The sequence below is a fragment of the Lichenostomus cassidix genome, chromosome 7 (assembly GCF_008360975.1).
Source record: "Lichenostomus cassidix isolate B80296 chromosome 7, HeHo_3.0, whole genome shotgun sequence".
In the NCBI taxonomy this organism is placed as follows: domain Eukaryota; kingdom Metazoa; phylum Chordata; class Aves; order Passeriformes; family Meliphagidae; genus Lichenostomus; species Lichenostomus cassidix.
Window position 1 is genome coordinate 5,678,718 of NC_139488.1, and position 16,355 is coordinate 5,695,072.

The 16,355-nt window shown below is 38.7% G+C and overlaps 1 protein-coding gene across 4 annotated transcripts in view; it reads left to right on the forward strand.

The window, feature by feature from the left end:
• Positions 1-16,355, forward strand: part of ZNF804A (zinc finger protein 804A) — a 361,702-nt gene that overhangs the window by 318,670 nt on the left and 26,677 nt on the right. For all 4 annotated transcript variants that reach the window (XM_085065957.1, XM_085065958.1, XM_085065960.1 and 1 more), the window contains one exon: positions 8,846-8,989. In XM_085065957.1, coding sequence (XP_084922083.1) covers positions 8,846-8,989 — 144 coding nt within the window. The remainder of the gene's footprint in view (positions 1-8,845; positions 8,990-16,355) is intronic.

Below are 16,355 nucleotides of genomic sequence, written 5' to 3' on the forward strand. Positions count from 1 at the left end.
TTTTCTCTTAATTTTCTCTTTTTTCCACCATCTTTCCCTTTTATTGAAATTATTGACTATCAACTATCCAGCCTAATGTCTAAAGTCTTCAAAACTGGAGTATAGCATTCACATAAAGTAGCTATTCTCATGAGTTGCATCTGTTCAAATAACTTCTTCTACAGGTGAGGGTCACAGCAATGATAAGTGCTCTGTCTGCCATTTGTTCCTCACACAAAGAGTGAGACAAACTCATTAAAAGTCATTGGGAAAAGATACTTGCCGTGGGTTGTTGGCTACTGTATTTAGCATATAGACAGCCACTTCAGCAGCAGCAGCTCTTACTCCAATATCCTTTATTTCCCTTTTTTTTTTTCAACCTGAGGTAATTCAGACATTTGCACTATTTTTTATTGTGTTTTCAGAGAGAAGGAAAAGCAGGCCCATCTCATCTCCAAGATGCTATGTCTGGGTTTGAAGCTGCTACAAGGTCACTTCTGATTTAGCTAGCATAGATCCGCCAGGGTAAACCAGGACCCCTGCAGGGCTCTTCTCATTGTTTGGCAGCTTAAAAAACAATCTCAGAAATGAAAGAACAGGATCTTCAAAATCTCTTTGTGTATTTGCAAAGCACTGTTCTTACAGTCTCATTTCTCTTTGCCTTGGTAGCGTTGCTGCCTTTTCACTTAGACCAAGCATCCTCATCACACTCACATACTGATTGTGAATAGGATTTTGAATCAACTCAAGAGTAGAATAAATCTTTAGAAGGTTTTTTTTTCAAGGACTGTTCTCTATGGCAAATTTAAACTTAATCCCATTTCCCATTAGGGCAAACTTTTTCGCTGGGCTTCTGAGTAAAAAGATTTATTTGCATTATTTAAAGATGCCAAAAGGTTTGATGCTTTTTTCTTTCCACTTTTTTTTTTTTTTTTCCTTCAGACGAAGTGTTTTTCTGACTGTGATAACACTGAGGATTAATTTTAGGAAAATAAATATTTACTGCATCGTATTGCATCATAATGCAAATCTCAAGCTCATACATATTCATCATTGGACAACTGAAGGAGCTCAGGAGAGTTATTCCTAGTGGGTTTTGGGGTTTGATGTTGTGGTTATGGGGCTCTTTTTAACTAAAACTTCCAACCATGCACCATGGTTCTGTTTAATAACAGATGTTTGTGTAGGACAGTTCTTTCCAGTGGGATAAACCCATACAGACCATCAGCTACAGGTGTTTGCAGCTGGAATTGTTTCCTATCCTCATCCAACGCTTGTTGGGCATTCAAGCAAAGCTGCCCAGGGGTGTTTCAGACCTGGCCCAGTTCTGAGGTGTGTTTCTCAGTTTCTGGGCAGGTAAGTGCTCGTGGCACACAACTTCAGAGCACATAACATAGGCCAGTGCTGATGGATCCCCAGAGCGATGGGAAGATAGTAAATTTGCATGAAAAGACTTAATGGTCTGGAAAGCTGTGGTGAAATGGAATCAGTGAAAGGGTCTGTAAAGAAAAATCACTGAGGGCATTTCCAGGAGTGCTGAGTTCAGTGGGGCACTGTGGGCTCCTCACTGGCTCCCAACTAACACATTGGCTCTGAAAACATTGATTGAACTTGAAATATGACTTGAAACTCCCTCAATAGGACAAATTTAATGCTTGCATTTTTTAGGCATTGTTTTATATTTAAATAACTATATGCCAGATTTTTTTAAAAGTAGAACAGATTGTGATTTTAACCAGTCACCAGGGAAGTGTTCTTCAAGGGGACAAAATGAGACTGAAACTTCATTATTTCAATTCAGGTATTATATTAATTTTGGCTTTCTTTAAAAAAAATCTTTAAAAAAATATAAGCAAAAGCAGGAAAGAGATAATACAAGAAAAACTGTTTTGAAAGCTTAGTAAGAAAAAAAAGTCACTGCAGAAGATCATGCTAAAAATCTTGCAGGAAATAAAATTATTACAGTCAAGCATGACAAGTGAAAGCTAGGAAAGCTGAATGCAATAATCACTAGGAACTCTCATCCAGAAAATATAGGTATGCAAAATTTCATGTGTAAGTTATCCCCTAGATCAATCACATGCCCCAAATTAAATACATTTAACATAGGGTCCAATTGTCTGTTTCCCTGATGCCCTGGCCAACTTTACTGGCAATTTTTCTTGGACCAAAAACTAACTTCACCGACTCATTAAAGCTTGAAGAGCTCTAGAGCAACTTTTTAACACAAATTGATAGCAGCCAGTCAATTGGCAGTCAGTTAACCTGTGGTAAAATAAGTAAACAACTTGCCCTCACCCTGCCCTTTGCCCTTCCTCAGGTCCTGAAATGCTTATGAAAAATGTGGTCATAACCCTTGGATTGAGGGCTGCCAGGCACGAGTGCTGACATCTGTTCCAGTGCTTGGTTTTCGTGCTCAGGAGGGGCTTTCAGTCCATCTGCAGGGCTGTGAGTTCTGCAGGGTTCAGAGGCAATTCACTTAGTTCAGTGTGTCAATGGAAGGATCAAATGGAAGAACTTGATTTTCCCAAAGAGTCTAATTACAGGAGACACTCACCTCTCAATGGAATTGTGTTAAGTACCTATGGAAATTTTTAGACATCCACATGCCTCCTGCAAGGAAATTAAAAGCCAAAATGTTTTAAACCCCAGGATGTTTTAAAATCAAAATTCTGCTCTAATTAAAGTAAGTGACTGGACTATTTAACGTAGAGGAGTAGAGGAGATTGATACCAGGCTCCTTCTTCCCTTGCTTATCATTAAGCAGTGATGAACATTCACTGAAGAAGGTATTATCTAGAACTAAACCTTTCTCCCTTTCTACAGCAAAGCTGCCTTCAGTTCCACTCTATCTGTACATCAAAAGATTAGTGGTAGAGATGGTGTTGATAAATTTTTCTTCTCTGTAACTAGACCTGTGTTTTTCCATAAGCACTGATAAAGAGCTCCTTCTTAATACAACCTCCCAAGTCAAAATGTCCAACCAGCACTCTCACCTTAGAAGTGCCTGCTCAGCCTGAAAGCAGGTTTTTTTAAAGCACTAGAATAAATAAATAATTCTACAGACCTGTGCCCAACAGTTAGTTTTAATGGCAGGAAAAAACAATCAAGTGATTTTATGAGTCCCAGTTAAAAGTAATTATACAGTGTAAGTGCTTTAAGTAAGTAAATGCGACAGACAAATCTGGTAACAAATTGCTGCCTCATCGTGAGCTCCCTTCCCAGCTAATTCAGGCTCACCATGGCAGGTCACTGCTGTGCACTGCTTTGCTCTCCACAGAGTCCAGCTTTGGCCCTGCTCTCTCATCCGTCTCACTCCATTTAGTGCAGGGGGTGTGGGATTCAGCTGCTTGCATTAGGAGGTGTATGGGCAGCAAATGTGGTGTTGCAAAATTAGGATGACTTTAGGAAGCAAACAGCACTAATGGGAATAAATTTTGCTATTTCATTCTAATTTCGCTACGTTATTTATCCTAATGCTGGGGTGTTTACCCAAACACCAAGTACTGTCTGTGTGTTTATTGGGAAGCTGAGGAACCAGTTTTATAATCATTTGCACGTCTTCAATAGCATTTTCAAGTATGAATTTTCAGCAGAATACTGATGAGCTCTCTTGTATATAGCAAGTGTTTTGGCTGGAGCTGGGTGTCTGCAGGTAATCTTGAAGAGAAAATAAAGGTAGTGTGGGGTTGTTTTTCAGTTAATATAGGGTGCCGCTCCTTCCTTGGGCCCATCCTCCTCCAGTGCAGTGAGACAGTGGGGTCACTGCTGGAAACACCTTTGCCCAAAAGGAGAATGCTGGAAAGGATCAAGGAAGGAGCATCTGTTGTCTTTGGCCCTTGGCCTTGTGAGCTGTAGTTTGCTGTCACATCTCACAGCCAAAGGGAAGGTTTTGGGCAAGGCAATCAAAAAGACCTGACAATTTTCTTGGTAATTATTTTCCCAGTCAGTCATCAGTCTACTTGCTATGAAACTGAAACTCACTCTGCACTGCTTGGAGATGAATATGTTGGGATCAATGAGTAATTTGATCAATGTATCTAATTGCTTTTTGCTTTGGTCTCCCTGCCTTGATAAGGACAGGAACCTTATAAATAATTAGATTTGTTACTAGAGTGTATTAGTATTATTAATGTATTCTATTTTTTATTTATTCCTTCCTGTACATCAGTGGATGATGTATAGACTGCTTACATAAGGAAAAAGAAGTGCTATGCAAAGATTTTTAAAAAAATTCTATATACCAAGTAATACCAACATTATTGATAGCAGAGGAGATAGTAGTAAATTGTACATTTTTTACCACAAAATCTGCATCTTTGTACTGTCTTTGAAAACCAAGTAAATACACCAGAAATTAAGGAACCCATTGTTAATTGTGCCCATGGATGTCACAGTTAATTGACTATAGGGTAATGTGTTCTTAAGTTATGATATTGTTTGGGTTTTTTTTTTTTTGAAAACAGCATATTTCTAGGCTGTTTTTTCATATAAATATAGCTAATGCAGAGTTTTGCAAAATCAAGAGTATTAGTTTGATTTTTTTGGAAATGTTTAAAACACAATTTTGCTTTCTTTAGTTATTGTGACAGGAAAAAATGCTTTAAATATTTTTTGTGGAACAAGGTTACACTGGAACATCTGTCAGGTCTAATGGGCTCTAATCCAGAGGATCAGACCAGAGCAGCCTAATCCTCTCTGGGATGACTATACCAGTAAATTATCCTGCAGAAGGGGTTTATTTCTGTAATACGTTTTGCTTTGCAGTGACTGCAGGCCTGACCCTTTTAAGTCTACAGTAAATGCAGAATAGCTTACTGCAATAAAAGGAGCTCACATTTATTGTAAAGTAAGAATATTCACACTAGCAATCGCCATGGACTAGATAATGTATTATAATTTCACATTCTTCCTTTTTTTGTCTAGCTGACCTTTTTGCAGGTAGTAGAAGTATGAGCCTGAAGTGCACTCCATAAAAATATCCCTAGGCTGAGGCATCCAGTCAGCTCTCCAAAGTTATCTGGGTAAAGAGATCAGTGTCTTTTCCCTTTTCCCTTTTTTCTCCCTTTTCCCTTTCCCTCCTTTCCTTCTGTAGTTTTCCTCCCTCCCTTTCCTCTCTCTCTTTTTCCCTCTTTTTTCCTCTTTCTTCCCTTTCTTCTCTTTCTTTCTCTCTTTTTTTTTCTCCCTCCTGTAATGGGAGCACAAAGTCCAGTCTGGTTAGTGACAGCTCTTCTGTGAATAAAGCCTGCTCTTAATCCAATTTATCAGATGTTTGCAGTAGCATTTGCACAGGCCTAAGGCTTTGGAGGATGGAGAAGATGGATTTAGAGAAATAAAGCCAGCTGATAGATGGGATCACTTATTAGAGATCTTTCATATAAATTATGAAAAATAGCTACAGTGAATTATAGCTGCAGGCTTTCAGATAATAAGCCTTTCAGGAAAAAAATAATGAAACTAAGTGACACTCAGTTCTGAGTTTCATTACCAGACAGAATCATAATTCAAAGTTCTTTTAAAACTTCCAGGACGGTTTGCAAATCTTGATGAAAATGAAACTCAGCTTGGTCATATTTAACCAGTTTAAGTGAGTTTTTGGCTGCTACTTTACTCCAGGAATATTCCTCTCCAGTAAGTTTCCAGGTTATTTCTGTCTGCAGCCCATTGCCCACTGCTCTCAAGGTCCAGGGACTGTAATTCTTTACTGTCAGTTTTTGGGCAGTTGTCCCTCATCTAAAGGGGCAGGGCTGGGGAAGCCTCCTCTGCCAAGGCAGCACTCCTGGCAGAATCAATACTAATAGCCTAGCAGGCAGAGAACCAGCAGACCCTGTTCTCCTGTCCCTGTTCATCCTTGAAATCAGACTTTCCTCACTCCCACTGCCAACCAGCAGCAGCAGCAGCTGACAGTCCTGACCCAGCCCAGGGGATGCCACAGCCACAGAGAGTATTCTGAACACATTCTATTCAGGGTGTTCTCAAGGGGGTTTGGTGTGTGTGCTTGTGAAATACAGTAAGCTGAAGTCTTGAGGTTTGCCTTAAGCCGCTGCTGCCACTGGAGAAATGGGAATTTTTCAAAGTTGGGTGAAGTTTAGTAGCTGGATAGAAACATCTACCAGCCAAATATTATACAGCAGCAAAGGATGTGGGTGATAAAGGAGTTGTAATAAAGAGTTGGTTTAGTGCTCTATCATGATTTTTTTTAAAAAATTCAAGAAGGAAGAGGACAGAAAACAGAGACTGTGAATACAGTCCTGCATGTCACCATGGTGTAGCATGTCCTCAGGTCTTCTTTTGGAGACTGTGGAAGGAACAAGCAGAGGTGATGAGTAAGTTTCCAGGTTACTTGGGCCTTGGTGTGAGGAATGCTTGAATGAACCAGAATTATGTCATTCAGGGAGCAATACCTGAGAAAAAGGTGTGGTTGGGTTTTATATACTTACCAATGACTTATTCAGGGGAAATAAAAACTAAGTGTTTATGACCTTTTCCAATAATGAACAATTGAAACCAGCAGAATGCAGGTGCAAAGCAAAGAGAATGGTGCTTAGATAAGTCACTTCCTTTAGTTGCACAGAATAAAATCTTGCAGAGGTTTAAAAGGCTGAAGTGTACCAATACAGCCATTTGTGTGTTCCCAAGGTCAAATGCTTTTGGTTCTTGTCATTTGAGTCTTTTCTCCATGCATGATTGAGCTCCATTATTCTATTCCAGCCCATCTACTTGTATTAATTTAGATGTGTTGCCATTCCTTACTTACCTTTGAAACTGTGATGTATTATTGTAATGTAAATTTAACCCTGTGCCCAAAAAAACCCAGCTGTAGGAATTTAGTGGTAGAAACCCGAAGATCCTGAAGAGATTTTATTAATTTGCAGTAAAGTTTTTCATGGGGTTCCAGTGCCCCTGCCTCATTAATATACACTGTGATGCCAAATGTAATTGTTTTCAAGTTAGGTTTTACTATGTGAAAATATATTGTTTCAAAAATAGTGCTTTATGTCAAGGACACCACCAATGAGGTTACATAACTTTATTCAAGGTATTACACAACAGTAGTAAGTCTTGCAAAAGTTTGTTTGAGCATTGATCAACAGCATGGTGGAAGATCTTTATAAAAAATTATTCTTCAATTCACTGTTCTTGTCCTAGAATATCACATTGACTCTCATCACACATATATATATTTATGTGATGTTTTGTAATTCAGAGTTCAGATAATTCCCCGAAACTTAGATTTCTCTTTTTCATGTTTTAAAAAAGCAAAATTAGGTGTCATCTCTTTGTAGACTACAAGAATTACTTCTAAAGTGTTTTGAGGGAGTGTATCTCCTTAGGGTCTCCATGTTATTCCTTCTGCTTTCCATACACAGCATCCTGGTAATACTTGAAGGGGTTTAAAATCTATAGTTTTTACTAGTTGTTACCAAGAGCTAAGTGCAGAGCTTCTGGGCTAAATTTCCATAGTGCATAAATCTGTTTCCAAGTGTAAAATACTGTTATTTATTGAAATAGGATGCTAACCTACTTTGGATTTAAACAGAACAGATTTTATGAAACATCATTGTAGAAAAGTGTTAGGAATGTGTGAATTTGTCATGTGTCAGCCAATATTCAAAACACCACTCTCAAGTGACTTGTGCAATTCTATAATTAGACAAAATTTTGGTGAGGGAGTACTTCAGTTTGGGTATGAATCAACAGTGTTTGCTATCAGTGCAATCATGCTGAATTAAAGTACTACTTTAAATAATAAGTACTTTCTGGATTTAATTTTATGACTACTATTCCTCTCTCTTTTGAATAAACATCGTTGTTATGAAAATATTCTAATCTGGTAAACATAAATTTTAAAATCCCCAAAATATATTGGAAGTATTTGAGTTATCAGCTGTGAAAACTGCTAGCAAATACAAACTTTTTCCCCAGATTAACTCTATTTTGGGTGTTCTGGTTACAATATCATCTTTTATCTTCACCTAACTGAACCAAAGAACTCCCAGTGAAGAAACTTTGACAAACTAATCTAAGGGGTTCATTTTGTTAAACAATATTTGACATGTTTGGGATTTTGGCCTGAAATTCTATCCCAGACAGACTTGTCAAAAGCAGGAACCACAGCGCTGAGGTTATACATGCTCAGTGTTTAATGGGTATTACACTAATCTGACATGACAGACCATTTCCATGCTCTTGCACAACAGGCCATGTTACCATCAGTGTATTCAGGAAACTAATAAATCTTACTTGTATGTAATTTTCTCATAAATGGCAAGCAGAGTTGTATGTGATGCTTTGGCTAATGTGTGGTAAACAGAGATGTGTCCTTCTAAAATGGGGTGACAAACACAAAGTGATGAAGATACTCATCTCATCTCAGCTGTAGAAGTGTTCCTCATGTTTCATGTATACAGATGTTTGAGAAGGACCCAGTATTTTCTTAAATTTTGTTTTCTTTTTCAGCAAGCAAACTTTCTTTTAAAAGCCTTTTAACAAAAGTATTGCCATTTGTATCGTCATGTTTATTGTGCGTGGGTAAATTGCTGAGGAGCGAGGCTTGGATCAAAATTTACTCAAAAATAGCCTTCAGAATGAGAAATACTTGTATTTAAATAGAACCCAGGGAAATCCTTCTAGCCTCTGAGAGAGCCCCAAAGGGGAGTTGGCAACTGTATAGCAAACTGAAGTGTGCAGATCTTGAGCCTCGCAGCAAATCCAGTAAATATGTGTGGTGTAACACAGCAAATATGGGAAGGCTTTTAGTTACAGAGGTGTGTAAATGTTGACAAATATGATTAACTGCAGAGCACAAAATTCATTCGCAGCATCAAAGGCAAAACTAAAATTACTTTTTCCCGCCCCCCTCCAGGATTATGCTGAAAAGAAAAACACGATAGCAAAAGCTCTGGAAGATCTTAAAGCCAACTTCTACTGTGAACTCTGTGACAAGCAGTACTATAAACACCAGGAGTTTGACAATCACATTAACTCTTATGATCATGCTCACAAACAGGTAAGAGGAATCTGCTCACTACTTCGATTTAGTTTCAGATAGAGTAATGATGGGCTTGGAAATCACAGCTGAGTTGTCCTCAGTTTCAGATGCTGGAAAGCAAAATACACTGTTTTCTTGGAAACAAATCTCATCATGGAGATTTTACAGTCAAAATTTCTGAGGTGGGAAGAAAGAGAAATTTGAACAGTTTAATTGTGAGGAGGAACAGAGAATGATGAATAATATGATTAAAATTGTAAATGTATGATTTCTTCCTTATCAGTTTAATTTTTCACATAAATGCTGTGGTTTACCTCAGACGTGACTTACTGGGAAACATTTGTTGCAACAGATGTGCATAAGAAATAACAAGCTCTCTGGTAGACTTTGTTTTAGTACAGATACAGTTCTGAAACAGACTATGACTTCTTAAATTAGTACAGATACAGTTCTGAAATGAGCTATTATTTTATTTAAATGCATCACATAAAGAAAAAATAGTGCTCTATTAGGTTTCTATGTGTTAGGTTTAAAGAATTAGTATTTACATTTTTATCACCACGTTGAATCACTTCCCCTCCAAGTTGTGTGTCCTGTTTTGGTGAGATAAAAGCAGTGCTTGCACATAATGAGAGAGCAACAGGGCAACATCCTGATCTGCAGAGAAGTTACATCTCTGTAATTCAGAGGGAAAGACAATGCATCTTGACTCCCCCGAAGAGAAATGTAATGTAATGATAGTGTAAAGATGTGTAATAACTGTACAGGAAGTTCCTACTTAGGCCACTAAGCTGGTAATTATTCTGTGTCTTTTTTTTTTTAGTCTGGTGAAATCATATGGTTGTGTACCTGGATTGATTGCTTTTCATTCTAATTGAATCTCCCTTTTTCCTGCAATTGTGCTCAGGGTGAACATAGATGAACTACTCCACATTTTATATCTGTATTATATAGGATAATGATTTGCTTTTCTTTTCTTTAGCACTTGCCCCTGAAACACTTTCTCTCTCACTTGGGTTTTTATTTAGCCCATAATTTACACAGTCAGTGTGAGTGTTAGATTTACTTTGGGAAACTGGAGATCTGAACCTTGGCAGCAACAGCAACCTATGAGGAGCTGGAGGGACAGATACAAATATTAGATAAGAAATTAGCAGGTAGCTTCATCGCATCCTGTAGCTGTTTATTATGAGTTTAGTAAAAATATGGCTGGAATTGATTCATCAGGTGTTACATTCACACAGCAGCACATCATTGATGGGTGGCAGGAAAAGAAGTGATGGGCAGAGTCTTCCCTACTTGACCTCACTTAGGATTTTTATTTATTAATTTTTAAGTGCTCCAAAGCACTTTGAAATAATGAGAACCCGAAGGCTGCAGTCCTTGTTCCTCTGTTCAGTATTGATGAAAAATTGATTTTGAAGCTGAGGTCAGGTGTGAGACTGAAGGGGAGGTTTTTCCAATGCTTCACATGGCAATTCTTGCTTTTTTGAGGTTTTAGACAGGAGAGGTTGGGCACTGCACCAGCCTCTGTTGGACCTTCATAAGTCTAATCTCCTTGCTAGGAAATAAAAAAAAAACAGTTTTCAAGTAAAAAGAATTGTTTGGATGCTTGTTTGGCTGCAGTAATAATTTCCTGTAATATTACTGGGCAATAAAACTATAGATTCCTGAGATAAAACGTTGAGTTTAACTCTCCTGGAATGTTTTATTTGTGGTGGCTTCTACTGGTGTTATGAAGAAAAAACATTCCTCTTCCCACATTTCAGGTGTAAAAGGTGGCAGGCAGCATGTGCTGCAGCACAGGCTCGCTCTGATTTGCTCTGTTTTCAAGAACTTCATACCAAATGGCTTTTTTTGGGTAATTTTAATAAGCTTCCTGGAGACATATGGAGCTGCTACTGCTGAATGCTCTGATTTTGTCCTCAGACTTCCTACCTCAATGGCAGAAGTTTCCCAGCAGTTCAGTGGAGGTGAGAGGAACTAGCAATCTGTCTTTGGATTTTGCTTCATAGTTTTTCTCCAACTTTTTCCCTTCTATCGTACCTTTCCACACTAATGGACAGGTGAGGGGAAGTGCTGAGTACAAAGAGCTTTCCACTATCCAAGGGGAGTTGTAAGCTTGTGCAGACAGTTGGGTTTCAGTGATCCCAGCACCCGAGAGTGGTTTTTACATGATCAAATGGATGAAAGCTCTGCCTGGACCTGAGTTCACCCCAGTTTTTGTGAAAAGCCATATTTTATCCTAATTGTGCAGTCTGTTATCACACCATCTAAGCCATGGGAGGGTTTGGCAGAGAAAATGTTCCAACAGCTCCTGTACCTCAATTCTATTGTAGAAGATTTTCTTTCCATCCATTTGGAAGCTTCTAGCACAGAAAATTTACAGGATTTAAACCAGAAGATTTATTATGTGTATTCCCTCCATTGGCTGGGAGGCCCTGTGCTGTCAGGTGTTGGTTGTGTTTTGATTTGTTGTGCCTTACAGCTTCTGAACACCCACTTTGAGACAGTGTGAGCACCTTCTGAGCAGTCCTGAAAGAAAGCACAGGACTAGGGTAAAACCAATTTTATTTCCTAGGACCTGAAGGAGTGCAGTGTCTCAAGAGCCCCACTGCCTCTGTTAGTGTTTTCCTGCTCTTAGCTTTTACAATATTGTTTGGAGAGCATATCTGTAGCTTTATGAAATACTCCAGGAAAAGTAACTTGCAAGCAGACAGTGGTAATAGAGAAAAATGAACTGTCTGCTTTGCTTTGAAAGCTTAGCCAAAGAAAAAAAAACCCAAACAAAATAAAATGCTGGTGTCTTTAAAAGCAGCAATGTTCTGAGCTGAATACAGAGATATGTAACTAAGGCAGAACTGCTGTTATTTAATACAGTAATGAGATAATTGCTCTTTGATAATGTGGGATTTGAGAGCCATAGCAGGGCTTTAAAAATATCTGTATGACTGTGCAGCATTTCCTTCACCTCTGGAAAGAGCTCTCCGAGGTGCTGTATTCAGGAGGCTGAGAAAGCCCTGCCTGAGCTCCTCGAGACGCTGTGGGTTTGATAACTGTGGGTTTGATAAATGTGGGTGAGCATCAAGTGTGAGGCTCTGGGTGACCTCTGTGTCAGAGCTGCTTGGACTTGGTGAGTTGTGCTGTCCTGGGGCAGAAACCAGGACCACACAGCTCTGTCTCCTGCACCAGTTATTCTCCAGAGACTTTTGTCACTGCAGGGACAATGAGGGTTTGAAATCTCCATCCCAGAACTTCTGATTAATTACCTAATACCACGGCAGCACACTCGAGCTTGGTGCTGTTTCTCCTCCCAAGAGGACTCTTCCAAATACCAAACAACAATAACAGCAAAAGCTGTGATGAAAAATAAATAGCCCTAATGTATTTGCATCTACAGATGAAAATACAATCAATTAAGTAAATTATAAGCAGGAATTTTTCCCCACAGAATCCGAGGTCATTTCTCAAACTGTTCCTCTCTGGATAAAAATGATCTCTCTGCTCTAAAAATGTATTTAAAATTGCACGGAGGGAATCATGTACAAATTATGCAGGAAGACTAAATTAGTAGTTGTCCCCTTTCCCTATTCCAGACACAGATTTCTCTTATCTACATTTTTCTCCTCTCTTTACATATTTTTCTTTACACATTTTTTTTTTGAGATCTGTGCCAAATAAGCTAGAGATACTCTCTATCTACATTAGAGAGTATCAGTCTGTAGTCAGTCAGAAGTCCAAACTTAAGTAATTTTCATGTGTTTGAATAAATATTTCATGGAATATGGGTGGAGAAGAAGAAATTTGAAAGTGAAAAGGTGTGACTAGGCATAACAATAATATAACTCATCATCCTTTTACTAAATCTGTACCTCTTATGAGTTACAAGGTATATAAGGTATAAATTAAGAGGCAAATAGCACATTTGGGATGCCAGTATTCCCAGCAAAGATAATTGGATGTTAGCAGTTATTTGAGTCTGCAATTTAGAAACAAAGCAAAGAATCCTTGTAGTCATCATTACAGCTCCTTTTAACAGCTCACACTAGAGTTATTCCCTCTGAAAAAGAAAAAGCCCATCTCTTCTGCTCGGCTGGCACCTGCAGAGGGTGCACTGCAGTGCATCTGCAGCTTCTGGCAGAGCCCAGAGTTTGTGTCTGTTTGCAGGGAAATGGAACAAGAGCTGGGAGAGTTATGAAGTGAAAGAAAGGAACTCTTTACTGAGAGCCAGCAGTGTTTTATGCTGGTTTTTTCAGGCATGCTTTTTGCAGGTTGGGCTCCCCTGGAGCTGTGGGCATCAGACTGAGCCAGAGGCAACACCACTGAAATGTAGAAATAATGATTCTTGAGAAAAGTGTTATCTTCTAGAGCAATATGTCTTCAAGTGCTTTGGTTTAGTGTGGGATTGTTGCTGTTGAGCGGCTAGCAGAGTAATGAAGGCACCAGTTCTCAGTGGCAAGAAGGAATGACCTTTATTGTTTTGATTTCATCACATATATAGAGTTCTCAAAAGTCACCCAGATTGGTCAGTCAGAAGCCTTCCCCCAGGCCTGATTGGCCAGGCCTGCACTGCCCAAGTTCTGGGACACTGTTCCAAAACATCCAAACTTTATCTTTATTTACAAAAACACAAGAAAATTTCTCATGGGAAAAACCTGTGCTAGCCACATGGGATAAAAACTGAAAAGTTTCGATAATCTTCTGAAGATTTGCTTCATAAGAAGAAAACAAATAAAGTGATACATTGTGGATAGATTTGGATCATGTTCAGTAATAAGAGATTTCATAAAATAAATCTGCTGGTCTTGGATCAGAAAAGAGTTCATTTCTTTCACATCCTAACTGGGCAGCAGCATGCAGGTGCAATTCCAGCTGCTCCACCCTCCCAGGGAGAGAGTGACCCTGTTGGATGGAGTTTCTGGGACACAGGGATGCACTTGCAATGTCTTTTTTTTTTTTTTTTTTTCCATTCCTTGCAAGTGAAAACAATTATTTGCAATGCATTTCAGTATTTCCCTTCTTTATATTTTTCTTTTCTTCGTAGCTAAGTGACTTGTTATTTTTAATATAAGATAGTCAGGATTCTTGCAGCTGAATTCTCTGGAATGAAGAAATTTTATGTTCCTTCTCTTCCCTTATCTTGTTTCTCATGTTGGAGAGGCACATCTCGGTGTGTCCTTGTGGGCAGACAGTCTGAACTACCCAAGCATAGATGAGATTTAAACATTTGGGTTTGAATCGATCTTGTGTAGTGCTTTCTTACTGTTATTTCTTTCCCAGAATGTAGCTTGGCATGTCTTCCTATATTTCTCTATTTTCCCCTCAGGAAAACATCCTCATCTTTGTAGCCTTTTTAAATATTAAGGGAACACAAACAAATGTTCAGCTGTGCATTCATATACATATATGTTTTTGTAATGCACATACAACTGTGAAATGAGCCTCTTCTCTCCAAAACACACACTGCTCTATCACTGTGTTTCAGGTTGGTTTGGGTTTTTTTTTTTCCATTAAGATTGCATTATTTAACAGTCTTTTGTGGTTGGATTGGTGGTTCTTTGAGTTTTTTGAGGGTTTTTTTAAGTGAAAAGCTTCCTTTTAAGTTCTAAGCACTTGTGCTGGCATTAATGCTAATAAGGGTCATCACCAGGTCTATTAATTACAGCTCAGCACTGCTGGGAGCACTGGAGCTGAGCCTTGTGATAGACTTGGCGCTTCCTTTTTCAACCTCTTTAAATAATAAAAACAAACAAAAAGCCTTCTGCTGTTCCTGTGAAGAGACAGGCAGAAGTGCCAGCATGACAGGAGCACCCTGGGCCACAGAGGAGGCAGCCAGAGTGAGGATCTCACTCCTTTGGGGTATAGAGATGTGTCCAGAGCCTTTTTTGAGATGGGGTCACCCCTGCCACCACGTGTGGGTGGCTTGGGGTCAGTTTGGTGTGGGCAGAGTGAAGTGCCCAGAGAAAATCAGCAGGAACTTGAAGGCTTCAGGAAGAGGGGAAATGCAGCCCCATTGTGTTGGGACACAAAGCCAGGGGGAAAATGTTTTGCTGGTCTTCTAATAATGTGTCTGCAGCAGAAGGCTGCCAGTGGGACTCTTTACCCCACTTTACAGAACGTATTTTAAAATTAAATAGATAAGTTCTGTTCTTTATGAATATTTCAGTATATGTAGGGAGCAGCTTGACACGCTGTTTCCCGGATGAAAGAAAAAATTTATTTGTTTTGCTTCCAGTTTTTTATTTCACCTATAAAATTTCATCCAAGCGATTCGTTTCTTGATGGGTATCAGTGTAGCAGAGTAGTTAGGCACTCTTTAGCTCCAAACTTGTGCTGATGGGTTAGATGAGGATATTTTTGAGCAAAGTATTAATCCTGCAAAATCCAATTTTGTTGCCAACGAGCATTCTGTTTTCTCATTACCAAAAAAAAAAAAAAAAAGACATATCACTATGTCCCTGCCTTAGTAATTACAACAGAAAAGATACCGTGTAGCTTTTTCTGTTTTCATGTTTGGGAAATTCAATTCTGTAATAATGTTTGATTAACTAATTGAGTTATTTTTTTTTTCTGAAGAAGTGTTTTTAGAGCAAACACAATTACAGTAGAGGAGTAGATCCCCCATCTGTCCCAGTAATATCTGCCTGCAAACAGAATATTAACCCCATGCACTGACACTGCTGATTCCACGAGGAGCCTGTGTTTTACTGCAGAAGGAGCTTTACCCACTGCAACCCTTCCTCAGATAAGAAACTTAATATTTATCCTCAGTTTTGGGGTTTTTTTCTGGTTTTGAGTTACTACAGCCCTTTCATTCCTGTCTTTTTCAATATCCAGATCAGCCTGATAGCCTGATAAATCACTGATGCTAAAGTTCCACGCAAAAAAATAACAGCTTTTTTTTTAACCACACATTGCTCATTTATTACTGTTTTCCAAATCTAGATTGAGCAAATTACTTCAGTGAGGGGGAAAAAATTACAACACCAATGCAAAGAGAGAGGGAGGAGTAAGGGATATGAAGAAATATTGTGTGCTCCATACATCCTGCATGTTCCTTTCCCTGGCATGCATTTATACTGCTGTGTGGTTCACCCTTTTATTTACAACTCTACTCATATATTTCAGTTCAACTTGGTGTTTTTAAATCAGTTCATGAACATTTCTGTGTGCAAGTTAGCAGAACTTGGGGCTGATTTTAAACTTTCCTTTACTGTATTAGGATCTATCAGCTTTCTGCTGTTTGGACAAATTATTGCAAAAGAAAATACTTTTTTCTGTTCATCAGTAAGATAAGAATGGACATGATAATTAGGACTTGAAGACAGGAAAAAATACAGTTCTTTAGCCCATGATTCCTCAGGCATTGTGCATATTGTATTGC